The sequence below is a fragment of the Cupressus sempervirens genome, chromosome 3 (genome assembly GCF_028749045.1).
Source record: "Cupressus sempervirens isolate cs-2001-9-10 chromosome 3, ASM2874904v1, whole genome shotgun sequence".
Taxonomy (NCBI): Eukaryota; Viridiplantae; Streptophyta; class Pinopsida; order Cupressales; family Cupressaceae; genus Cupressus; species Cupressus sempervirens.
In genome coordinates, this window is record NC_143120.1 from 105,195,751 (window position 1) to 105,223,298 (window position 27,548).

The 27,548-nt window shown below is 36.5% G+C and overlaps 1 protein-coding gene across 7 annotated transcripts in view; it reads right to left on the bottom strand.

Annotated features, from left to right (window-relative positions):
* LOC149564997 (uvrB/uvrC motif-containing protein) overlaps nt 1–27,548 on the bottom strand; it is a 181,945-nt gene that overhangs the window by 51,706 nt on the left and 102,691 nt on the right. For 4 of the 7 annotated variants that reach the window (XM_089818525.1, XM_089818521.1, XM_089818527.1 and 1 more), the window contains exons 8-9: nt 27,018–27,063; nt 11,268–11,326 (exon numbers count right to left, since the gene is read on the bottom strand). In XM_089818525.1, coding sequence (XP_089674651.1) covers nt 11,268–11,326; nt 27,018–27,063 — 105 coding nt within the window. The remainder of the gene's footprint in view (nt 1–11,267; nt 11,327–27,017; nt 27,064–27,548) is intronic. The other 3 variants (XM_089818523.1, XM_089818528.1, XM_089818524.1) reach the window with 1 other exon arrangement.

The following is a 27,548-nucleotide window of genomic DNA, read 5'->3' on the forward strand; positions in this document are numbered from 1 at the left end:
TATTTGATATTCTGTATCAAGCATCCAAGTACTAATATGTTATGCAGTGACACAAAACTCGCATCAACAACTATCAAATGCACTTAAGTAGAAATCAATCAAGAATGAATCCACTGGTCTAGACTCTCTAGGGATCCTGTTGAGAACTTTGTTGAATCTTTTATTAAATTCTAATATTGATTCATTTGTATACTTCTTAATACTTGTTAATTCATGTGATGCAAAAGATGTGTCATTGTGATCACCAAATTGTTCAATAAACTGATCGGTAAAATTGCACATCCAAAAATGGATCCATTTGGCAAACTTCTATACCATTCTACAGCATCTTCGGTTAATGATTGTGCGAAAAATTTCATAAATACATCCTCGTGATCTTCCTCAAAATCTTCAATTACATTTTTCAAATTAATCACATGTCGCTCAGTAGACTTTGTTCCATTTCCTGAAAAATTTGGAATAGCATTCCTTAAATCATTTGATATTGGATTTGGATATCCTCTAATCCCTCCGAAATCAAGTTGTCTATATCTTTCAATTGTCATAGGCTGCCTTATTGCTTGATTCCTAATGCCCTGATTTTGAACCATATAACCTTGGGCGTTCTGATTGTTATTATTTTGATTAATACCATAAGGTTGTCTGATGTTTCCATTGTTTTGCAGAACTCCCCTGGTATGTTGTCCGGCATTCCAAGCCCATTGGTTATTGTTGAAATGCTTATTAAAGCTGTCATTTTGATTCTTATTCTTTTTGTTCTCATATAACAGATTAACATGGCTAGTGGCGAATTGTGATTCCAGATTCTTTCTATGAGGTGGATTGTACTTTGATGATGTATTTACTTCATTTTGTATTTTACTAGACCTTTCTTCCCTCCACCTATCTGACTTACTTCAATACAAGCTTTTCTAAGTGGGGAAGCAATAAGATCCTTTGATATCCCTATTTTTTCCAAGATATCATCTGGCTACATTTTTTATGTTTTGGCTAATATTGAACTATTACCATTTGTTGTTTCAGCCATTTACTTTATAATCATATCCCATTGCATTATCTATTCTTGCTCTTCGTCATCCTCAAAACGAGTTATCTCGCAATCTGGGTCTTCATCTACCCTAGGAATGTGAAAAAATGGATTACAATTTTCTTCATCATTTTCAGGACTATTATGACTTGATTCGCACATCTCAGTTTGTTTGTTGGTCCTTTCCTGAAAATTTATGTGTTCTGTGCAAAGCATTTTTTACTTTTGATTTTTACTTTTCTTATTTCTTGGTTTTTGACTCAAAACTTGATTGCTCAAGCCTTTAGGTTGGGGATTCACTGATCTTCTTCCCCACATACACCTCAAAAGCAAACAAATGCTCTTCAATAAAATATATTAATGAAACACAATAGAGTCGCCACTTTCTTTCTTTTTTAAATAAAGAAATAAATGTCTAGGTGTTTATCCAGCAGAGTTAATGCCAATAATAACTTGAAAATGATTTTCTAAAAATAACAATAAAACTGAAGGTTTAGTTGCTTTCAAAGCTCGATGTGGACTAATAATAAAAATTTCAGATTCAGAACTTGGACACAATTAGAACTTTCAGCTTTCAAGAAAATCTTATGTATTTATGCTTAAATGCTGATAAAACAACTAATTTACAGAATCTGAAAATTACAAAACAGCAAATGAAAATATTGAAAGTGAACTTAATAATACATTCACGATTTTGGTAAATGTTTATAAAAGATAAAATCTGAAAACTTACCACAAAATCATGCTTAAATGAATCTCTACACTAGTTTGATGGAGTATGTATGCAAAGCTTACTTGCGACTTTATCCCTAGTAGAGTCGTCAATCTGTTGGTTATCAAAACCGTGGATCGGAATCCTACGAGCCTTGCCTGCTCGATGTTGGGATATCCAACCGGTTAAGGCCAACCTGATGGGATTGATGGATGCGATCCAAATCCCCTGCGTTTTTGGCTTTGCAAAACCAAGGCCTGTACACCTAATCCTAGATAACAAAACTTGGATCCAAGATGTTTTATAGCGAATAGATATAACGCAAAGGCAATCTCCTCAAATGGCAAGATTCTAAGGAAAAACTTCTAGATCACAAATGATGAATAATCTTCGAATTTTAATTACTTTAGTAGAGTTGTCAATTGCTGAAAGGAAAATTTAAAATGAATTACTGAAACAAATAAGAATCAAATCCTTCAAAGAAAAAGATTAGAAAATTGTCAGCACATAGATTGAGAAATATGAACGGTTTAATGATCAGTACCGAGTTTTAAATGGGCGATAGAGTCAAATTTATAAGTTTTACATACAACTTTATGATATTATAATATTAAATCTATAAACAATTTAATTCTTGGGATGCATCAAATCATTTTGTCTTATGCATATTAAAACCAGTCTATAATGTTTTAACCTTTAAAAGGATAAAATAGATACAAATACAAAAATAATTTTAATATTCCACAATATTTGTATTTATCAGGTCTAAATAACAAAAAATAATTTAATCCACTTATCCCAATAATAAATTATTAATAGAAAAACAAAAGATCTTAAAGGATGAACTATATAATATTTAACTCTAAAAGCAATGAAAAAGCTTTATTGATTATACTGCAAAAAAGTCATGCTGAAGACACCTAGATGTTAATGCTCCACTCAACACAATCTCTTACGGTATTTAAAATGTTTGTCCAATAATCCCAATGTCCAAGCGCTTAGTTCAACTTCACTCCTTTTCAAAAGAGAAATTTTAAAAAATATACGCTTTAGGAATGTTAACAGCCCTTTTGAAAGTATTTTTGAATGGTAGTCTGTTTGATCTTTCATATCACATATTTATAAAGAGCCAGAGGATGTCGGTTGCTTTATCAAACATTGCAACCTTTCATAAATAAAACTAAGCAATATTAAATATTTAATATGGCTTAAACACAGTTTGGTTGTATTATGATATAACCGGTGGCATACTTGTGATTTCTTTCTCTCACGCATATATGCCGAGGCCTCCACTTCATATTGGTCGTTATTTCTTTGCACAAACCTTTACAAAAATGAAAACACCTAACAAGACTTCAAACATCCGGAAGCTTTTGAAATCTTCAGGCCTTGAAGCCTTTCTCCCGTGGTCTTCAAACGTCCTCAAAATCTGTGACCGCAGAGATACCTTGATCTGAAGCATATAATTACTTGCCGCAAGCTAAGTGCCTCCTCTCCTTCATATACAAGGGCTATATATTCGCTTGTTTATCCAACGTGAACACTTAGGGCAGTAACCTATCTTTCCGTTAATAACTCTCTTCCTTTGTTTGATACTCCTCTGCATGGTGACTCCCACATCCGGATGCACACTCGATACAAATATCTGCTGCAAACGTGAGGTTTCCTTGCTCGACTTCCTTCATATATTTTGGCGTTGCAGATATCCCGTGTATGTTGACTCCTAACGGCTCTTCTTGCCACAACACAGTCAAAAACGATTTATATATAAATACATTTCTCAAAATTATTTTCGTTCACAATAGCCCTTAATCCTACAAATGTTTCACAGTAACCCCTGATAAGTTTCCGGATGCATGGGTTAAGTCCTTCCTTGACATCGCTATTCCAAGCATAAACCTCTGATGCCGTCACTCTGTAAAAATGGAGGCTTGACTGCTGTTGTTTGTTCTCACAGAAATGACATCAAAGATCAGAGCTTTTCAATACTTCTTCGTTTGCAACAGTATATTGCATATGTTTGAACATCACCGACAGGTTTAACAAATTTGTATTTCATCTCTCTAGCAATTCTGCCCCTTCACAATGATCATTTATACAAAACTGTGCACACAGGTCTGGAGAAATTTGCTTGCAAGGCATTAACAGCTTTACTACGTGGGTACAATAATTCTCAATGTAATAATCCTAAATATGTGGAGTGAATATTCCTCCTTCATGATCGTGTGTTAAACAAGTGCTTGCTCTTCCAGATTGCAGAACAATGTATCTAAGCCTCTGCTAATCCTCTGAAACCCAATTAATGAGCAACTTCCTTGTATGTTCCTGTTCTGTATAGTTTTATGCTCATTACTCTTCAAAAAATTTACAAACTTAGAATGAATTCTTGTTACTCTGGATATCTTCAGTTTGATTGAACCTGCAGACACATATATTGTTAATCTGATCATTTTCAGACTAGCAAATGATATAACTCTTTCTGCCAAATATGGTGTAACTTGTTCCCTGATCAATTTTCTGAAGGGTGAACATGATTTCAAATCCTCCATAATTTTGCTCACTCATTCCAATCCATTTTATTTAGTGAACGATCAGGTAAAGTATTGTAAATGGAAATTTTAATTTGCCAAAATTTCAAGGTTCCATCAGAATGTATGGAAGATATTGGATACAACCTCATATTGTCGAGAAATATAAGAATGATATATGTTTTCTAGTTAGCACACACTCATGTATAATTAAAGCAGTGGAACCACGAACATCATGGCTATAACCTTTTGGATGTGAGACAAAAGAGAATGAATTAATAACAAGTATTGATAAACTCTTGGATCAACCTAAGCTTATGGAAGCTAATTGGTTTGGAACCTATAAAGAACTTGCACAAAAGGATAATATCAGAAGAGAAGAAAGCAAAGGAAGAAAGTAGTAGTAAAATAAGAAAACAGAAATCAACCGCAGTACCAAAAACTTATGTCAAGATTAAAACTAAGTTTGCTAAATAGAGACAATCTACCAATAAGGAAGCTGAGGTAGAACAGAAGCCCGCAAAAAATACATGATCCAGAACAGCAGAAACCACAAGAAGGAAAAATATACAAGTCAATCTATAGAAAAAGCAAGCACAAGGACATGAAGAAAGAAAATGAACATGAGACAAAATAAATCAAGATTAAGAATTCCAAGGCCAGCTATTGATTTAGCAGAAGGAATAAGAGAATATGGAACTATCAAGCACATATGTGAAATTAAGTATAGGTCATGGTCAGAAGAAGATAAGAAAATAATAGAAGATGCAATAGTATTTCATCTTCACAGGTTCAAAAGATTTCTAAGGGAATTAAGACAGAATACTGCTAAGGAATTACTTCACAAAATCACTACAAGATGGGATGAAACTGCAGAACAAGAAAAACGGAGCAAAGAAAGAACCCTAATACAAAAGAAGTTAGAAATAAGTGTTGAAGAAATTGATCTACTAATGAGGAAAAATGAAAACAAATTTCCTACAAAGTACAGAATCACCAAGATGCTAGCAGGACTACAAGAAGAAGAATTGCAAATGGGAAAATAATCTTTGATGTAGAAAAGTCAGAAGAAGACTCAGATGAATCAGTACAAATCGATGACAAGTATGAACTGAATGAGAAAATGGAACAAGAAGAACACATAGATTTAAACAAGAGAAGCCAACCCAATAAGCTTTGATGAAGGGCAAGAAAGTTGAGCCATTGAAATTCAGAATAAATTTGATGACGAGACAAGTAAAGAGGAAGGTAAACAATTTGAGAAACAACAAATACCGGAAGTCACAGTTGCATAATAGGAAATGTGCGCCACCGATACAGCATAGAGCATCGGTGAAACATTAGAAGTAGTGATAATTAAGGAACAAGTAACAAGTATAGAAAAGGACAAGAAACAAATTGAAGAAACTGAGGAAATGCAAGTTGCAAGGACTACAGAATATGGTAGTGTTTGCAACAGCACAAGAAAAGAGAAAAAGAGATTCTGAATCTGATGAAGAAGTGGAAACTTTAGATGAAAGACCTAAATTTGCAATTTTGAAGAAAGATCCAAATAAGTTACATTACAAGGAACAACCATTATATGCAGAGAAATACTGAGAAAAGATAGCTATAGAGAAACAGTTAAGGGAGAAATAAAGAATAACATTCTGAAGAAGACTATTACAACACTTTCAAATTTCCTACCAACAATTGCCGCTGATGAAACTGAATCAAGTATAGAACAAATAAGAGAATTTGTGGATACAATAAGCAATGACCAAGATCTCAAAGAAGAACTAAGGAAAAATACAACAAAGTTCATTCATTGGTAGAAAAGCATAAATAAATTAGCAGATGTTACAGAAACACTATCGGAGAAATTGAAAGATATAAAGGAGAGACTCCCTGAAGCAACTAAAATCTCAAAGAAGATACTTGTAGGAAATAATACATCGATATGATGCAAAAACAAATAGAAGCAATGACTGATCTGTTGAGTACATTAGGAAAGGATGATAATGAAGACATTATCGATAAAGTAATAAATGTTAAAAGTCATATCACTACAACCAATCAATTGAAGCCGCAATCGAACAGAGTCTTGGGAAATGTAAAGATAGGCATAGAAATATTCTGAGAGAGTAGAAACTAGCTAATGCCCCAGTGGACACAGTTTTTGATCGCCTTTGACATTGTTGTCAAAGACGGAGACGTTGTTGAGAGAAAGTACAGCAAGGGAGAGAATACGGAAAGGGGGAGAAACTAAACGAAGGATTAAACACAAACTAGAAAAAATATATCTTAGACAAGCTGAGTTGAATCAAAGGGAGAGCAGTAAGAACGATGGTAGAAAGGTTTTTCCATCAAAATGAAAGGGGGAGATTGTTACTCGACAAAATCCTTTACAGGTTATTAAAGATGATTTTGACTAGGGTTGTCATTGCTAGCAAATCAAGATATATTGGAGCCACTATTAGAAAAGAGAAAGGAGGTATGGAAACAAAGAGAAGGATATCAGTATAAAGGATATGATTATTGGGAAAGTTATCGTAAAGTTTTATTCACGAAAGGAAAATAAAAGATTAGAATCAGGTATTACATCAAGGGATAAACGACCTATGAAAGATTCAAGAGATCTTAATTAGGTCAGGTGAGCACTATATGAGGAAATCAAAGGAGATCAGAGAAAGAGAGAGAGAGAGAGAGAGTGGTAATGAATGTATGAGCCAATGGATATCAACAAAGTCTAGCAAAGCAAAAATTAGAAAAGCAGCACAAGATCTGACAAGCTTTAGGAGAAAGAATTTACAGGTCAAATTTCTTGTTCATTTATTCCTAAGAGTTAAGCAACAAAACCGTGAAATCCCTTGACGAGGCAATCTCTAACCGGCCTTAGAAGTTCTATTTTAGAACTCATTGTATATCCTTTAACAGGTTGAACACTGAGCAAGTGGAATAAAATCTCTTAACAAAGTATTCTTTGACAAGACTTTCAATACTCTTGACAGGGTGAAGTCATTCAGAAGATGGCATTAATGTAACCTCTTAACTGGGCACCTTATTACTACAGTGATGAGTTGTGGGTACAATCCCCACCGCAGTTTTCCCCTCTAACAAAAGGTTTTCCACGAGACGAAATATTGTGTCAAGTGTTTGAATGTTTGTGTGTTGCATGTATATTAATTTGCAAGTTATCCGTTATCAATAAAAGTTAAAATAAATATTGCTATAGGTGAATATAAAAGTTTAAGTTTGAGATTTGTAGGGTTGAGGGGTGAATTGTTTGAGGTACTGATTCCACCCACCACCACCACCACCTTTCCCCCGCCCCCCAAACCTGACTTGGATCTTGCGAACAAAAAAAATGCCCTCATTAAGGCAGATTGCTTAGTGCTATAACAAAACCTCCAAATTATTGTTCCTTTAACCAATCATTCATGGTGATCACCAAAGTTCCATTCAATTCTCTGCAAGTATTAGATAGTTTCATATATTACAGGTTATTACATGACCATCCCATGAGAATCAAAATATAAACATTCATGGAATGACCATTGAATTCATAAATGTATTCAAACTGTCAAAAACAATGCACAAACCTCAAATCTGTCAGCAGTAACTGAGAGGATATGAGATTTGTGATACCTTAGATCATATACAGGGTTAGTGTGATGGTTTATTAGTGCCTTCTAATCATCAAAAAGTCAGATACAAGCAATTCGATAGCCAACTATGCAGATGCACAAAGAAATTGCAGAAAAGCAATGATTCTATCGTATATGTGTCCTTAGTCTGTACAAATTGATGTTACTTTCATGCCTGTAATATACTGATGCTCAACGATTAGAGCAAGATGCTGACTGTAGTGCTGAAGGAAAATTTCGTCAAACAGTTCTGAAGCAACCCAATGGCGTTTTGATAATACAAGAAACAACTCCACAAAATATATCTAATATCATTATGCATTAGTCAAGACTTTCTTCCAACACATAACATCCAATTTAATTTCTTTTCCATCAGCAAACTGTGCAGACTTTAAAAACTCACTAATGTAGTACCAAGCACCATTAATTGCCTTCCAGATTTCTACCAAATAAGGAATCGGATAAAGTCAGATATCTCAACTTCAATTAAATTAATGTTTGTGAAGATTCAGATTTGACACAGAGGAATCAGGAGATTAACGGTAGCAAGTATGAATAGACCTGTATTCCTTGTCGCCGAGTTGGGAATAGAGTTCGGGACTAAGTAGAGATTGGTTGACACTCACGAATGGCAAGAATAGATATCCAATCCCCGACCAGTCTGTGTTTGTAGGTCTTTGCATTCACAAGTTGCTACTTGCGAATGGTATTGTGAGAGGTCATTCTGTTGTATATTAACTCTCCCTCCGTCAACTGCCTTCTCCTCACAACTCCAAAACCCAACCTGCGTTCAAGGTGATTGCCATGTGGTATCCTGAACGTTGACTGCTCTCTGTCGGCATCACATATAACCACAGCAACCCAATCGATGTCCACTCTCTAACGTGGGTGGGTTAGACCCGAGTTTATCAAACGTTGCGACACACCTCTACTCCCTGTGTCCGCACTGGTTATCCTACATACACCTGAGAAGTGTTATGCTGAAAATTTGGCCCGTGAAGTGTCCACAAATGTTATTGCAGTGTGCAGTAACCTTCGAATGGGTAACACTCAATCTGGACAGTGCCTTCTAATTACATCCTCCTGCACAACCTTATATTTTGGAACTAAATCTGAACCCACTGGCTACCACTGGAAAACTAGCTACAAAAGAAACCAAAATACTGAGATCACCAAGTTATATTCACATGCTCATACCTTCATCATCTTCAATTTCTCTGAACTACTTTCCTTTGCCGATTTTCTGCCCAATATTATATACCACTGAATGGAGGAAGGTTGGGGTGACGTCCAACCTCCTTATAACTCCCAAAACTTAAGGGTTTTCATCCTCAAAGTTTCAGACTAGTCACATTTAAGCAACCAAAACTCACAATATATCTTTTATAAATTCTCGTGTGTTTTCAAATCTCAATACAAGCTCTCATTTATAGCCTCGAAGTGAGGGAAAACACAAGGAGCAAGGAATGTGGGATTAAAACTTCATTTTCGTCCTGTAGTCACTTAAAACCACTTTACAAAGTAAATAGCTTTATAACATAAAAATGACTTAATTCCACACACCTTAATAAAGTTCTGAAGTAAATAAAATTAAACTTCCATTGTGACTGGTAGGCATCCTCTTAGATAACTTCTTTAATCTATCAGGATGTGGAGATAGATTAAACTGGCGCCCAAAATATTAGTGCTGAGAAGGGGACATGACGATGCCTCTATGCCTGAGCATGCCTTGACTAGGCCTTATACAATGCATTTCACTTGTTCCAATCAGTTTCAAATGATTACAAACTTATTTAGACTCCTAAACATGTATTCCTTGTTAGCATGAATGCTAATGGTATTCCTTTGGGGGAGTATCCTAAGCATTGGACAGAGGGATAGCATGATTGACATGTTGCATTCATGACTGTTCGTCATTGATGTCAACATAGTATTGTTTTTGTGAAGACTAACAAAGTAGCAGACAAAGAACGACGTCGTATGGACTTTGTATTGATGATCAGGTCAAGCGCAGTTGAGAACATATTCTACACTATGTCTTGATGAAGTGGACAAGTGCGCATATAGAGAGTCGAAGACATGCAAAAGTTATGTATGCATTACAGAGGACAGTAAGCAGAGTACCTAATAAGTGGTTTCTGATGCTTGGATTGTATCTCTTAACAGGGAAAGAATCGTGATGAGTGCAATTAGACAGTGACAATAGACAGCCTAATGATGATGTCAGTGAGTATGCAAGGTCAGAGGTCGCACGTGTGAGAAGTTGTAAAGACTATGAGCCGATAGTGTTGTATAATTATAAAATGATTGTAATATCTTAATGAGGTCCTATTATAATTAATTGGGAAAGCCTCAAGGCCGACTCAAAGAATTATTTCGGAAGATATGGTATAAAGGAGGTTATTTTCCTTGTAATGAAGTGTGATTGATTTGTGAAGTGTGAATTGTACAAGTGTATGCGAAAGATTTGGTAAATGCGAGTAAGCAATCCAAGGGATTGTTGGATGCGAAGTTGGTGATCTAGTATTCAGATCAGAAGAGGTTTGGTCCGGTCAAGAGGACAAAGAAGATGTTGAGGTTATTTCATTTCTATTATTCTACAAGAAATAATACAAAGACTAGTTGGACAAAGAGTTCGGTGGTCTTGCCCCTGGAGTTGTTTGGATAGTGGGTCCTTTTGCCTTCTATTACTCCTAATAGGGTTGGCACAACTCCTAACGGGGTTGGAATCTCCTAACAGGGATTCAAATCTCCTAACAGTAACTGATATGTACTAAATGTATTTCATTGACTCCTAACAGAGTCCATCCTCTTACAAGGAACTTTTATATTAGTACATCATTTTGTGGGTACCATCCCTACCAGAGTTTTCCCTATAATCAAGGGTTTCCCTAGTTAACATATGTGGTGTTATTGTGTACGAGTATCTTTTTATGGTTGATAATCATATTGCTCACATGGTTATGGATTAAGAAGGTTGATAAATGTTTTAATAGTTGGATAACTGATTCACACCCCCACCCGCCCCCCGCTCCTTCTCAATTATCTTGGTGGACTTTACTTTCTAACATTCCCTCCTAAATGGCACTAGCCATTACAATTTGACTTTTTGATATTAAAGCTCTAATTTAATTAACTTTTTGAGTAATCTAACTTATCAAACTTTGAACTTTAATTCTCCTAAGGTTTATTTAACTTGCCTAAGACCTTATTATCATATTTGAATCCCCTTGACCACTATTGGCCCTTATTACAATCATTTAGGTCTTAAGGCCCTTATGAGGACCTTTAGGACTTTTAATCATTACATTGAACTTATCAATATAAAATGCCATCATTGGCTTCAAAATGTTCCAATTGACTCCTTGGAATACCTTTTTATCTTCTTTCATGCATTGATCCTTCAAGTGCTCACTCTTCTCCCTAGGTGTTCCTGCACAAGGTGTCGCAACGTTTGTAGGGAAATAGCAAGAAAGTAACCAAAAACAGCGCAGAAGAAAATTTGAAACAAGGTGTGGTAGTTTACAAAGGAGTGCAAAAGAGATTATAAATTCAAATTGCTTTCTATTGCACATATGAAATAAAATAAAAATAAATCTTTTTTTCCTACTATATTTGTGTATAATTTGATGTTACAAAAATAATTGAACTAGAATTCAGTTATAATTTCTTGATTGGGCAGTTTGATAAAAAACCTAAATCCCACCTGCATTAATTTTCTATCCTTATGTAGGGATGGATATAAAGTACTAATATACCATTTCATTACAGCAACCTTTGTGTATTAATCAGTATCAATTCAGTCAGCTACCAACCTATTATATATTCACTTCACAAATCGTGTCTATGATAATCAACTTGCTGTATTTTACCTTACTAATTTTCATTAAGTGTAAATAAAAAATTGTGATGATAATGGATGATATATATTCCTCGTCTATTTTACCAAATAAGAATCAGCCAATGTTCCACGGCGACATGTCCCCTATAGTTTTGGGGTCGTACCTATCCCGAGGACGAAACGGGGACGCAGAGATGGATTTTTGTCATCCCTTGAGTCGTCCTTTTTTGGCAAATTTGGAAACATCCCCGAAACGACCAATTTTTTGGGCAGGAAGCTTGGGGACGGCTAGCAATACTAGAGACGGTTTTGCCATCCCCTATCCATCCCCAAAACGTCGGCTGTCCCCTTTTTTCCAGCCAATCTGGTAAAGGCAAAACACCTCCAAAAAATCAATTTTTATTTTATTTTTGCAGTCCGCGCGGGCCTCTAGTCGTCTTCAAGACATAATAAAATTATGCAAACCATATTTGATCCATAAAAACACTAAAACAATATCTCTTTTACTCATTTTTAGATTTGACACTTGGTAAGAGGAAGAAAAAAAACAGAGCAGCAGCAGTGAAGAAAGATTGCATTTAGTATTTACTAACTATTTTAGTTGGGCTTCTCTTTATTTCATTCTAATTTCATGCATGATACTTGGAGTCTTTAGGGATTTTAATTTTTGATATATGTTTGTGTGAAATTATTATAATGGAAGTACTCAGTATTTTCCATTTAATAGTATTCCATGTATTGATCTTCTAAAATGTCTATGGTGAATGGTTTATCAATGTTATGATATGCATATTTAAATTCTATCTCTATATATAAAAAAATCCCCTATGTTTTTAATCACCGTCCCCTAAGATCCCGTCCCCTAAATTTTGGCTTTGACTTGTACCCACACCAAAAACAGGCCCCCGTCCTACAAACTCCGTGGAGCATAGGAATTAGCATTTTGTAATAGCAATGTTTGGCCAAAAGTAGAGAGCCTAGTCATGTTTGCATAGCATACCCAAAGATACCTAAGCGTGCTCTATAGAACTTTGTCTGCATCTGCAACAAATTGGACTGTATGACTAGACTGGGTGACCTAGACCCAGGGATGAACCTCAATGAACTGGCAGTGTTGTATTTTGGTTTACTGGTTTGTTTGCAACAAAGACTTTTACTTCAATCATGTAAGGTATATTCAATGACCAAAGTCCAATATAACTCTAGAACCACTATCAAATTGCTTGTCTCCAAACATATAGTTATATTGGGACTTTGGTCTTTAAATACACTTCTATCATAGTAGAAAAAGTCTTCCTTGCAAATAAATCAGAAAACTGAAAGACAACATTACCAATTCACTCAAATTTACCCCTAGGTCCAGATTACCTGGTCTAAGTATGCAATCTGATCTACTCTCAATGCAGACGAGGCCCTACAAAGACTACATGGTTTCATCTAGATATGTTATGCAATGTACCCTATGTTGTCCTGCGTTTTGTCATCACAAAATGTAGGTAACAACACGAAACTTTTTCAAGCTAGTTTTGCGTCTCTGTAAGTTGAATTTGATATTCAATTACTTAATGTTGATCGATCATTCAATTTCAATTCGTATATCAAATTGTTTTATTGAAGACTTTCGTCAAGTCTTTTTTGTTTTTTTTTCTGTCAAGCCTTTGCTTGATTTTTGAGGCCTTCATCGTCCTTTCCTTTGCTTTTGAGCTTGCATTTGTTGGTTCTTAGTCCTTTGGTTTTGCTCATGTTGTGGCTTTCGGTTTCCCCTTCGTTTTGTTCTAACTTAGAGTGTAATCGAAGTTTTCAGTCAAGAGATATGGTTGTTTTAGTGCCTCAAAAGTGAACCTTTTTGGTGCAACACCACGAATTTAAAATATCGTGTTATATTTTCAATTTGACATTCACTTTTTGAAATATAACTTAAATTCACTTTATGTTATCTTTTTAAGTTACTTTATCATTTAAATTTTCACTTAAAGTAACTATAGTGTACTTTATGTTATAATTTTAAGTTGAGCTACTTTTTGATTTTTCACTTAAAGTCACTATATAAACTATAGAGTTTCAGTTTAATTTTTTTATTTTTAAATCAAATGCTCATTTAAATGTTACTTTTTAAATAATATTAATGTGTTATATTTTTTAATATGATATCTAAATATTGTTTATGTCCCAGTAAGTAACATGTTTATGAAATTAAGTTGATTAATTGACTTTAAGTTATCAAAAGTGGACCTTTTATATGCTATTACATGTAAAATTCATCAAAAGTGGACATTTTACATGTCATTGCATATAAAGTTTAACTTGAAAACATAGGTGGACCTTTTTGATGTCATTACATCAAAAGGCTATCACAAGTGGACCTTTTTGATGTCATTACATCAAATGGCTATCAAAAGTGGATCATTTTGATGTCATTATATCAAAAGGTAAGTTTTTGTGTCATTGCATTAAAAAAGTGAGATATAACTTAAAATATGCATTGCACTCCAAAAGGTCCTATTTTGACCTTATACATGTTTTAAAATGTGTTATGCATTCCAAAAGGTTTGATTTTCTTTGTTGGGAAGTTTTTAAAATATGTAATCCATCATAAAAGGTCCGATTTATGACTTGTGCATATTTTAAAACATGTTATGGGCACTAAAAGGTCCAATTTTAACCATTTTTCATGCATTTGCCTCCAAAAAGTCCGATTTTGGAAGAACACATGTAATGGGCCTCCAAGAACCCGATTTTGGAGATTGTGAGAGATTTACTTGATGGTTTTGCACGAGATCTTCTCTACTAGCATCGTTTTTGCTTAGCCATGGATTTTCCAACATTGAAAATGGATTTATCTTGCTAAAAACCATTTTTTCAAACTCCTTCCAAGGGCAAGTTTTTGGAAAAATCTTCAAATAAATCCATTTTAGAGTGGTTTAAATCATGTTTTTGCAAGGAAAAGAAGCGTTTTGGCATATTCAATCATTGGCAATACATCAAGGGTCATGTTTTTGCATTTGGAAGTGAAAAATGAATATTATGCCTTCTATGAATCACAGTTTTGCTAAAAATGCCCAGAAAATTGGGGTTTTGATCCACTTTTTTTGCATTTTGAAGCCACTTTTTGTAATAACCCCAATAGGTTATAACTTCTTCAAACACCAAAAATCTTTATACTTTAGTTGTTTGACATTTCGTCAAACACTTTGCAAGCAAGCTCTGATACCATTGTAATGACCTCCTCAAATCTGTTCTCAAAAAAGCTGATGAAAGCTCAAAGAATTTCATCAAACAATTCACATGCAAGGGACGTATGACTGATATAGTATTTCAACTGGCTTCAAATGACTTTTTCTTCAATTTGCATCAATGAGAATCTTGTGCTAGAAGACTACAATGGACTACACAATGACCTAACATGAGTGTGCTACTAATTTTGACAATATTCAGTGCATATATATGATCTAAGCATGAGAAATGAATACCTACAGCCAACTGGCATTTTTACAAACAGTTGGTATGCAAACAAACTAGCTGATAAATAATGATATTAAATTGCTTAAATGACACCAGCAACTATTATTTTCTTAATTGCAATGAAAAATACAATGCTCATGAAATATGGCCAACACTTTGGCATTTACATGGATTACAAAATGATAATGCTGGTATAATGCACACTTACAGCTGAAAGCTTATAACACCCTAAAAAGCAATACTAACAAAGAACCTGGTTGTAGATGGCTGTAATAATTTCTTTCAATGCTGCCCCTTCTGCTTTGCTTTTTTCGAACTGCTTTTTCGGCCTGCTTTTTTGGACTACTTTTTCGTACCCGCTTTTTTAGCCTACTTTTTCGGTTCCGCTTTTTCGGACTGCTTTTTCGTACCCGTTTTTTCAGCCTGCTTTTTCGGTTCCGCTTTTTCGGACTGCTTTTTCGTATCTACTTTTTCGAATTGCTACTATGTTGAATCTCAAGACCATATCTTTCAATGGCGTCAAGATTTTCAGCTTGAATGGATTTCGTCCTTCAAACTATAGAGATATAATCTCCAAGAAATTCCCCAATTTCTTTGATATTTCCAAGCATACTAAAAAGAAGCTCTTCCCTTTCTTTTATAGTGTTCTCACAAGAGCTCATTCCTTCGTTTTCTCAATGTGGGATAAAACATAACTCCCTTTATGTAATTTATGTCTCCAATGTGTTATAAAATAAAGGGGACTCTTTTAATTTAAATATTTCCCACAAACTATAGTCTATGCATTAATAAAGTAAAATATTTAAATTTAACTTTATAAAATAGCTTTATCAATACAAAATAAATCTTATCAATGATAAACAAGTCTTCTTGCCGATTTTAAACAATTACCATCGACATACCGCTGCCACTGGATGTCCACCCATGCCCAAGATGACTTACTATAAATAGTAAGTATGCCCAAAATTGCCTCAAAACCCCTCAAAAAGACCTGCAACTGAAACTATCTAGGTCAAATGGCCTCTAAGCCCCTTTAATGTCCTGGTTAGCCTATGGGACCGTGGGGAAATAGGCTAACGACAACATCATGCTATGAATGCTAAAAAGGGGACATTACACTTTTTTACATTCGATTCCATGTACATGCATTTGGGGAAGTTGTTTTTGCATTCACAAGTCAAAAATGATTCAAAAACATGCATTTTTTAGTCAAGTTTTTGCAAAAACGGCCCAGATTTTTGCATCAAAAGGTCATGTTTTTGTTCAAAAAACTCAAAAAATGGCATTTCCAAGCCATACCTTTGATCAAGAGGGAATGTTTTTGAGTTTTAAATGCATGATATTGTCTTTGGAGACCATGTATTTGATACTTTCATGCCAAGTTCGACCTTCATTGCTCATTAGTATTTGTTAAATGCAAGTATGGAAAAAGTCAAATTATTGTTCGAGAATCCGGATTTTGAGGAAAATTGGCCTTCAAAGTCTACAATTCTTGTTATTTTGACTCTTTAACCTCCAAGTAGTTGGACTTTTTCAAGCTTGCTCATCAATTCATGCTGATCTTGTTATTTCCATGCATATTATGGCTTGTTATTACACACTTGTCCATATATATGCCATGAAAAGTGCATTTTGCCTTTTAAATTGATGAAAATTCTCATTTTCACACTTTTGGAGTTTTCCCAAATTCCAAATTCGAATTTGCACTTGAAAGCAACTTACTTGCTAACATGTTTGAGTTTAAGAGCAAAGGCATGTGTTTGTTTTGTGCTTGTTTTTCGTTGTTTGCTTGCTTTCTTTTTCATTTTTCCTTCTTTTGGAAGAAATTGTAAGTGCTTTCCCAAGAACTTGAGCACGTTTCACTTCACTCCACTTTCCATTTCATGCGAGAGCATCATCACATTCCACTTCCATCTTCCATGTCACAACACTTTGCATCTCATTTGATAAATGCGATTGCATGTTTTCCATCTCATTCACCATCTGCACATGCATGTGATCCCATTCCGCTTCCATTTTCGCTCATCTCACTTTCCGCATCCACTCACACGACACGATTACACTAAAAGCCTTATGTGTAGTAGCATCTCAAAACCCCGATTTTGACTAAAAGTCACTATGTCATTTTCATCTTCCATGCACTTTGACTTCACTTTTTCACCTAAGACAACTATAAAGTTCATTTTCCCTCAAACTTCATTCCATTTTCGCCTCTCCATATGCATTCACACCTTCATGAGTAGATACATGTTTTCGCATCTTTCCATGCTTTGCACCTCATCCCATCTCCCGTACTTACATGTAAAGTGCATCCTCCATCCACATTGGCATTACATCTAACTTTCCACTCCCCGTTGCATGTTGTACTTACATGTAATCATTTTTCATGCAATGACATCTTGAAAGCCCAAGTCACTTTTTAAAAGTCAAAAGTTCTCATTTGCACGCATTCCCATGCACCAAGCACATTACTTCAAAAAAAAAAGTTAAAGGTGTTGATGGAGAGTTATTATAATTTCACATCCGGACATTGTCAAGAAGGTTTTCAAAGAGTCAGAGAATCCAGAATGTGTCAATCGACAAAGGAGAATTCACGATAACTCAAATGAGAAAAACTTGATCACATCAAGATTTCAAATGACAATGGACAATTCATCAAAGAGAGTTGGAGGTTATCAAAAAACCACAATACCGTGATTATCAAGGTGAATGCAATGGCACGAAATAATAGAACTCTCAATCCTATTATCATCCGGGATAACCTCACCAAGTACAAGGCCTTTCAGGCCAATCCCTAGGATTGTTTCAATTTTTTTCGTCTTTCTTTTTCTTCTTCTTTCACGTTTGTAGGTTTAAGAGGATGCATTATATGAAAAGATGTAATTAGATGTAATGCAAGTTGCATGTACATGAAAAGATGTAATTAGATGTAATGCAAGTTGCATGTACATAAAAAGATGTAATGCGAGTTTCAAGTGCAGTTGCATGTGACCCTATATTTTTTCTTTCAGTTAGACTAGGTCAAAGTTGATTGAGTTGCTCTCACTTTTTCCTTCCACCTTTTTCTCAACTCCTATGCCTATATATAAGTGTATACCCTCATTGTAAAAATCATCTTTTTTTGTATGCAAGAAAGCTCTGCCATATTTGTGAAAGAATAACTTTGATTGTGTAATATGAATTTGGGAGAAAAGTGGATAAAAGAAGCAATTGAATTCGAAGCTTTTCTGGAAGCAGTTGTGATAGAGCAAATTAGAAGCTTTGACTGTAATTTGTGTCTAATGTCTTTGATTCATGTTATTATTGTGTGTTCAATAATAGTGCATAGTGATTTAAGGAGCAATTGAAGCCGAAGCTTTGACTAGGAACGGTTGTGGAAATATATAGCTAGAAGCTTTGTCTCTAGCTTATACTTCTTTCTTAATTTGCAAAATAGTTAAGTTATTTTTACTTTTAGGAGTTTCGTGCCCTAATTGTAAAGTTTTTACATATAGAAGTACGACTGGACTTAGAGCCAAACCGGTATATTTTTAGCTACCCTTTGAGTGAGTGAAGGTTTATCTGTATCACTATTTCCAGTTCTTGATAGAAGTGTAGTTAGAGATTCACCCTACCCATTACTCGCTCTACGAGTAAGTGGATTCTTTATTGAAAGATAAGAAGAAATGATATTGGTAACACCCATTTTATAAAATCTCTCGACTTCTTGCTTACCTTAAGTTGATCCAAGGAACGGTGAGAAGGGGGAGCCTTCCCTTTAAGGTAGGAGAGACTCTGTCTCACACGCAGTGGCTGGTAATCCTATTTTGCGACTGGATTTTTACCCAAAACTATCGGTTACAAAATATCCACCCAACACCCTATCACACCCAAGTGGACTCTACCATATACAACCCTCTATTGTTGTAATCTGCTCTGTTTTTTGTTTCGTTTTTTTTTCCTTTCGCATTGAGAAGTTTCAACTGTTGAATAAAGCCTAACTTTTTCATAGGAAGGAAAGACCAGTATTTACCAAGATAATTAAAATGCAAATCAGTAGAGCTTAGCTGAGAATCAAAAAATGCTTCATACGCTATGATCCCTACTTGATATTATGTCAGATGAAGCAAGTCTAGTTATGCAACTTTTTTCACAAATATGTCAGATGAAGCCCTTCAATATTATTCTGTGACAACACCTATCTCTAAATCTTATCAGATATTCCATCCATTTAAGTGTTGGAGTGCTTTAATTTTGTTGAGAACTACAAAAAAAAAATTGACAAATTAACTCATGGGTTGTTAGATGCAAAAGACTGGTAATCATTTCGGAGCATTAACTACTTCATTTTTCTTAGAAAGCAATAATTACTAGCTTCAAATAATAACAAATAATGCAACCTTTTCTTTCCATAGTTTATTTGAGTATTGTAATGTCCCCAATATTATTAAATAATAATATTTTCTTATGTGGCCGAGAATCAATGTTTTTAATCTCTCGGGCCCACTGCTTACTTTTGTTTAAGTACTTGTCGGCTTATTGCTATTTTGTAATCCTTTGGGAAGTTTCCCCGAAGCCCTTTATAAAGCCTTCTTGTAGGTTGTTTTAGGCATGCGGTTTGGATTATTTTCTTTGTACTGCGAATTCCTATTGGGATTCTCTATTGTTCGCCATTTCAAAAGTGAAAGATCTTCCCTATTTGGTCATCTCGATTTCAGTGGGATTAAACCCTCACCCTCTTCCATCACCTGTAACACTTCATTCGAATCTAGCAAATCAGAGCACCATCTTTTGGCATAAATTGAAGAATAATTTGTATTCAAGTTCTAATATTGTATCTGATCTTCTTGTGTTTGTATGAGCGAATCTGCATTCCTTATTGTGGCTCGAACACCATTTGTGTGGCATCCGGACATTCCCATATGGCCTCTTCATCATCCGTACAACCTACGATCTTTTCAAACTACCTACTTCCCTTGCATCCTTCACCTATCAGCCATACAACACACCGTACGGCCACCTTGGCACTCTTTGCATACACTCCACCTCCCAACAACCTCCATACGCCATCTATAGCCATCGTACGACCCTCCTTTGGCCGCCATACAGCTCTCTTTTACCCCGTACAACTTCCTCTTGCACTTCGTACGGCATTCCAGACTACTTCACCGTTCCTCCATTCTCTTCCTCACTTCACCGTCCTCAATCTGCACTGTACGGACTCATCCGTACGCCACACCCCTTCCTACTCCATACAGCATACTTCAAACAACCACCCTCACCATACGGACCCCATTCTAGAACAAATTCACAGACATTATTGTTAAACAATTTGCTAATCACTGCATCGCTAGCATAGAACATTACAGTGGTATCAAAGTTGGTGATCTTGCCAACCTATCGATGACATTGGATGCTACCAAGATCCCGATCAGTAGGAAGGATGGGTGAATCAAGTATTGAAATGATGCAACTTCTAAGGGAGTTGACAAGTGGACAACAAGAACTCAGTGAAACCTTGTTAAATGGACAACGACAGCTCAGTAAGACCTTGGCGAAGGTTCAAAATCAAATTGGCGAGACCCTCCGGCTTTTGGCACAAGGAAGGTCAAATGGAGGACACAATGAGCACGGTGACAATTCTGTCAATGAAAGGCTTCACACAGAGCGATCCCACACACGACCATGATGTCGACATTTCCCCAATGGTTGGAACAACCTAGGGAACAAGAGCCTACTTTCCTTGAAATGTAAGATCAATTCCGTCAAGACTGGTTTGATGCCGGATTTGGTCCAGAATTGTCCTTCAAGGATTATGTGGATTTGCGGATGAAATACTCTAGAAGGCAGGGCAATTACATTGATGACACTAGATGAAAGATTGGAAAGATAAACTTATCATGCTCTAATGGATCTAGGTATACATCAGCATGAGCATGGGTTCAAAAGGCTAATACATACTTCCAGCTCAACCCCATGCCTGAAGAAGAGGCAATCAAGTTTGCAGCACTTCACTTGGAGGGAATCGCCCATGAATGGTGGCACCATGGGATGGTAACCCTTGGTCATGATTGAATCACTTCATATGCCGAATTCATAGAAAGATTTATTGACCGCTTTGATGGAAAGGACCTGGACCTTAACTTCAAGGAGTTGGCACAACTAAAGCAAACTAGAGTAGTAGAGAGCTACATTACAGAATTTCAGAGGCTATCAGTACTAGTGACAGACATTTCAGAGAGAAGACTTGTAAAGGGTTGGGTGAAGGGTTGTAACCCTAACACACTTGTGGCAACAATCAAGAAGGCACGGGACATGGCAACATCCACTTCTTCATCTAAAAGTTATTCACATGCCAAGCCACCCATCGTTCCAAAGGAGAAAGACAACAAGCCCCCTCCAAAGAAGTAGTCAATAGATGAAGCTACAAGACAAGATTTGAGGAGGAAGCTATGTTTTAATGGTAAGGAATCATGGGAACTAGGACACTGATACTTAGGGAAGGGGAAGATCCATTACATTGAGGTGATGTCAGACAGTGAAGAGGATGAGGAACAACAAGTCAAAGAAGATGATCAACAAATTGGGAAAGAGGGTAACATAAATCATGCAGAGAGGATTGCTACACTAGTACGTCGGGGAGGAACCATTGCTTTGGTGGGCACTCCGAGGTGTACTATTTTTCGAGTACAAGGAACTCTCCAATGACAACGGGTCATAGTCATGTCAGACAGTGGAGCCACACTTAATTTCATTAATTCATCACTCGTGAAATGTAGCGGTTTAACTACAGAGACACATGCGAGATTCCAAGTCAAGGTAGCAGGAGGAAACCTCCTATCATGTACCCATGTGGTCCCACAACTTAGAATTACCATGAGAAACAATACGGTGACCGAAGATTTCTTTGTAGTAGATCTGAATGACATGGAAGTCATTCTCGGCATCCAATGGATGGAAACTTTGGACGAGTACACACAAAGCTTCAAGCAAATGGAGTTTTCATTTGAAGTGGATGGAAAGAAGGTGGTCCTCAAGGGAATGTCAAATGGAGGACCAAAGGAAATCTCAGCACAACGGATGGAAGCCATTCTTCGACATGATGACATTGTTTGGGCAGCACAATGTTTGATATCAACAAAACTGATGAAAGGACAACAAACCAACTACCAGGATGATGAGCTTCACACAGTGTTGGATAAGCATAGTACAATCTTTGTCAACATCCCTCTGAGCATCCCTCCACACAGAGGATTTGAGCACACCATTGAGTTGGAGGAAGAAGCCAAACCCATCATCACTACACCCTACCGCCATCCTAAAAGGTTTAAGGATGAAATAGAAAAAACAATCCAAGAACTAGTAGAGAGAGGATGGATGAGGCCTAGTTCCAGTCCCTTTGCATCGTCAGTAGTTTTGGTTAAGGAGGAGGATGGAACCCTCCGAATGTGTGTGGACTATCGTGCACTGAACAAGAAAACCATTAAAAATAAGTACCCCATTCCCAGGATGGATGAACTATTGGATGAGTTACATGGTGCACTCTATTTTTCCAAATAGATCTTCACTCGGGATATCATCAGATCCGCATGAGGGACGGAGACGTGGAGAAGACCGCCTTTTGTTGCCACTACGGACATTATAAGTTCCTAGTTATGCCATTTGGTCTAACCAATGCTCCAGCTAGTGTTTTTTGATGAAATACTTATCTACAGTAAGACATGGGAGGAACATTTGAGGCATTTGGATGAAGTACTCGGAATTATGGAGTCACAATAACTATTTGCCAAGAGGTCTAAATGCAAGTTTGGAATGACACAAATATTATATCTAGGACATATAATCAATGCTCAAGGGGTTCAGGTACACCAAGAAAAGATTCAAGCCATCTTGGATTGGCCGCCTCCCAAGACTCTCTCTGATCTACATGTATTCCTTGGATTGTGCAGTTACTACAGAAGGTTCGTCAAGGGGTTCTCACAACTTAGTGTACCACTGATAGACCTAACAAAAAAAGGATCTTTTCATTGGGATATGAAGGCACAACACACTTTTGACAAGTTGGGAAGTTATGAGTTCATGCCCAGTGCTGGCACTACTCGATTTCAATCTGCCCTTCATCTTGGAGTGTGATGCTTTAGGAGAAGGTATTGGGGTGGTGTTGATGCAAAATCGTCACCCCGTTGCGTTCGAGATTCGAAAACTCTCTAAAGAAGAATGATTGTACTCCATCTATGATAAAGAGATGCTCGCAATCATGCATGCACTAACAAAGTTTCGACAATATCTTGTTGGGGCAAAACTTGTGGTGCGGACAGATCACAACAGCCTGCGATGTTTTTTTAGAGCAAAAAGATTCAAATGAATGACAACAGAAGTGGGTGAGCAAAATCCAAGCCTTAGACTTTGATATTGAGTATGTGAAGGGAAAAAATAATGTAGTGGTTGATGCTCTATCAAGGACGCCTACAATATGTTCATTGTTTGAAATTTCAGCAAATTGGAAGGAACACCTATTGGTTGAGTGCTCCAAGAACATATTTGCTTGCCAGTTGATGGATGGTCAAGTACAAGATGATAGGTATAAGGTGGTTGATGATATTATCTACCACAAGGGCAAGATTTATCTAGTACCCGAGTCCAAAATAAAGGAAAGAATTCTGAAGGAGATGCATGATTCATCGTTGGCTAGACACCCAAGATACCTGAAAACTTACAGGTAAATCTGAGAACGTTTTACATGGAAGGGCCTCAAGAATGACATCTTACAGTATGTACGAGAATGCTCCACCTGTCAGCAAAACAAATCTGAGCACACCCTACCTACAGGACTTCTCCAACCATTGCCAATCCCTAATCAAAAGTGGGAAAGCATTTCAATGGATTTCATCACTAGGCTACCCAAAGTTCAGGGGAAGGACTGCATTTTTGTCGTGGTTGATCGTTTGACCAAGTATGCCCATTTCTTTTCTATTTCCACCGGGTACCAAGAATCACAAGTGGCCGAGCAATTCTTTCGTGAGGTTTTCTGTTTACATGCTCTTCCATGAAATATAGTAAGTGACAGAGATAGTCATTTCCTTAGCAATTTTTTGATGGAGTTATTTAGGCTAGCAGGAACGAAGTTGTCACCAAGTACGAGCTACCATCCACAGTCAGATGGACACACAGAGATTGTGAACAAATGGTTGGAGGGCTATCTGAGGAATTATGTTTCGGCAAAACAAAAGGCATGGATGCGTTGGTTGCATCTGGGTGAACATTGTTACAACACTACCTATCACATGTCAATAGGCATGCCACCCTTCAAAGCGTTGTATGGTTATGAACCTTCATCATTCATGGATTTGGCATTGGGAGACAATCATGCGCCGAGGGCTAAAGATTGGCTACAGGAGAATTTAGATATCACGAGATCTCTCAAAGAAAATCTACAAAGGGCTCAAAATCAACAAAAGATATTTGCACACCGACATCGAATTGAGAGAAGTTTTGAGGTGGGTGCTCTGGTATACCTTCGACTTCAACCGTATAATCAATCCTCCCTGAAGTCGTCTGGTAAGGAGAAACTAAAACCACGCTTATACAAACCCTACAAAGTGGTTCGAAAGGTAGGAGAAGTTGCCTACAAATTGGAGCTTCCTGAAGGGAGTCGAATCCACAATGTTTTTCGCATGTCATCATTGAAGAAGGCTATTGGACAACGTGTCATAGTGTCGAAGGAATTGCCTCTCATTGATGAAAGGAAATTAATTTTAGAACCAGTAGAGATCATAGATGTCTGGGAGAAGAAGCTCAGGTCCTGTACCATTAAGGAGTTTCTTGTGTGATGGAAGGATCTTCCTATCGAGGATGCCACCTAGGAAGGCAAGCAAATTCTAGAGCATCCAAGTTTGCAATTGTTTGAGGGCAAGCAATTTTTGGGCATGGAAGACTGTAATGTCCCCAATATTATTAAATAATAATATTTTGTTATATGGTCGAGAATTAATGTTTTTAATCTCTCGGGCCCACTGGTTACTTTTGTTTAAGTACTTGTTGGCTTATTGCTATTTTGTAATCCTTCGGGAAGTTTCCCCAAAGCCCTTTCTAAGGCCTTCGTGTAGGTTGTTTTAGGCATGCGATTTGGATTATTTTCTCTGTACTGCGAATTCCTATTGGGATTGTCTATTGTTCCCCATTTCGGAAGTGAAAGATCTTCCCTATTTGGTCATCTCAATTTCGGTGGGATTAAAACCTCACCCTATTTTGTCGCCTGTAACACTTCGCTTGGATCTGGCAAATCGAAGCACCATCTCGTGGCATATATTGAAGAATCATTCATATTCAAGTTCTAATATTGTATCTGATCCTCGTGTTTGTATGAGCGAATTTGCATCCCTTATTATGGCTCGAACAGCATTTGTGTGGCATCCGAACATTCCCGTACGGCCTCTTCATCACCCATACGGTCTACCATCTTTTCAATCCACTGTACTTCCCTTCCATCCTTCACCTATCAGCCGTACAACACACCGTACGGCCACCTTGGCACTCTCCGCATACACTCCACCTCCCAACAACCACCGTATGCCATCTGTAGCAACCGTACGACCCTTCTTTAGCCACCATACAACCCTGCTTTGGCCACTGTACGGCTCTCTTTTACCCAGTACGGCTTTGTCTTGCACTTCGTACGGCCCTCCAAACTCCTCCACCGTACCTCCATTCTCTTCCTCACTTCACCATCCTCAATCTGCACCATACGAACTCATCCATACACCACACCCCTTCCTACTCCTCCGTACAGCATACTTTAGACAACCACGCTCACCATACGGACCCCATTCAAGAACAAATTCACAGACATTCTTGTTAAACAATTTGCTAATCACTGCATTGCTAGCACAGGGCATTACAAGTATCCGATGCATTAATATCGTGTCTTTTTTTTAATCCTCAGTGGGTCCATACAAAGGTGGTTAAGCTTTTAATTTTAAGCATATACCATCTTATTAAAAATATTAAATTTTTTTGTTTATTAAATGTATGCTATCTGATCATCCTATTTTTTGGTCAAAATTGTACATTTTTATTACTTTTATAGAGTTTTTTGTATGGATGTACCCAAAATGTATCTAGCTTCAAAAACAATTGTGGTATGTGTGTACCAAAACCCTCAAACCCAAATCCTAATTAGCAACTTAGCCAAACGATAGAGATTTTTTCCATCGATCAGATCAAATGGTTACAAAAACAATGCTATAGAGTTAAGTTAGAATCAGGGAAACAATCCCTTTGGGGATTTCAGGGAAAAATCAGAAAATAAAAATCTAGAAATGCGCTGTTTTGATTAAAATGACAACTCTTTGGTCAAAAGCTTGGTTTGAAAAATTTTGACAAAACACCTATTATAAAGAAAAATGAGCTCCAACTGAAATGGCAACTAGTTGCAAGCAATTTATTTATAATTTCTGCAACTTTGATTTAAATATTAGTGTCAAGTTAGTCAAAAAGCAATATACCAATTTCTTGGTAATTTGTGAAGATCGTCCCACAAACAATCAATCCGTGGCTCAAATAGAAACTTATCACGGTACCTTTGACAATAATTTTGTGGTGAACTATTAAGTCTATAAGTGGTTCCCTGTCAAGCTAATATAATATTGAGTTACAAATGATGTCAATACTCAACACAAAGGATTAACAAACATATCCAAAGTTTTAGAAAACTGCATATACAGGAATACAATACAATATTTTTCTAACAATTGATTTTTCTATTTTGTTTAAAGTGGTCCTAGGAAGCTACCACTCTTACACTAAAGAGAGTTACAAAAAAAATATTAAGAACCATTGTTACCATAAGCAACCAGTAGAGTTGGATCTGCATGCAAGTCCACCAAAACCTGATATTTAAGTTTTCAAAGATCAGTGGCAAAGAACAAATAGGAAGTAGATCTTTGATTTAAGTTATTTCCATTTGAACATGACAAATAATATAACGCATTATAGGAAGATAAAATGTATTAAAGCAAGTATGTGGTTAAAACCAATGCATAATACAACTTCAATCAACTAAAAAGTTGTTACAACTCCAAAAATGGCAATTCCATCAACAAAATGTCACTTGTATTGCTCAAATTATCACACCCTTGTGAAGCCCCAGAATAGGTCAAAAAGCCAATTATGGCAATTATCTTGAAGGAAAAATTAAAATGATATTGTGGCCTACATGAAAAATGCATTTGGGAAATCAATCATAAAGTGAACCTCCTATCCTTTAGTTCAGCTAATTCAGAAATTGTTATAGTAAGGCATGATAACCTCAAATGAACACAACCAGATCATTTTTCATATGAATCATAATGCATAATAGCAGCACAACAGTAAG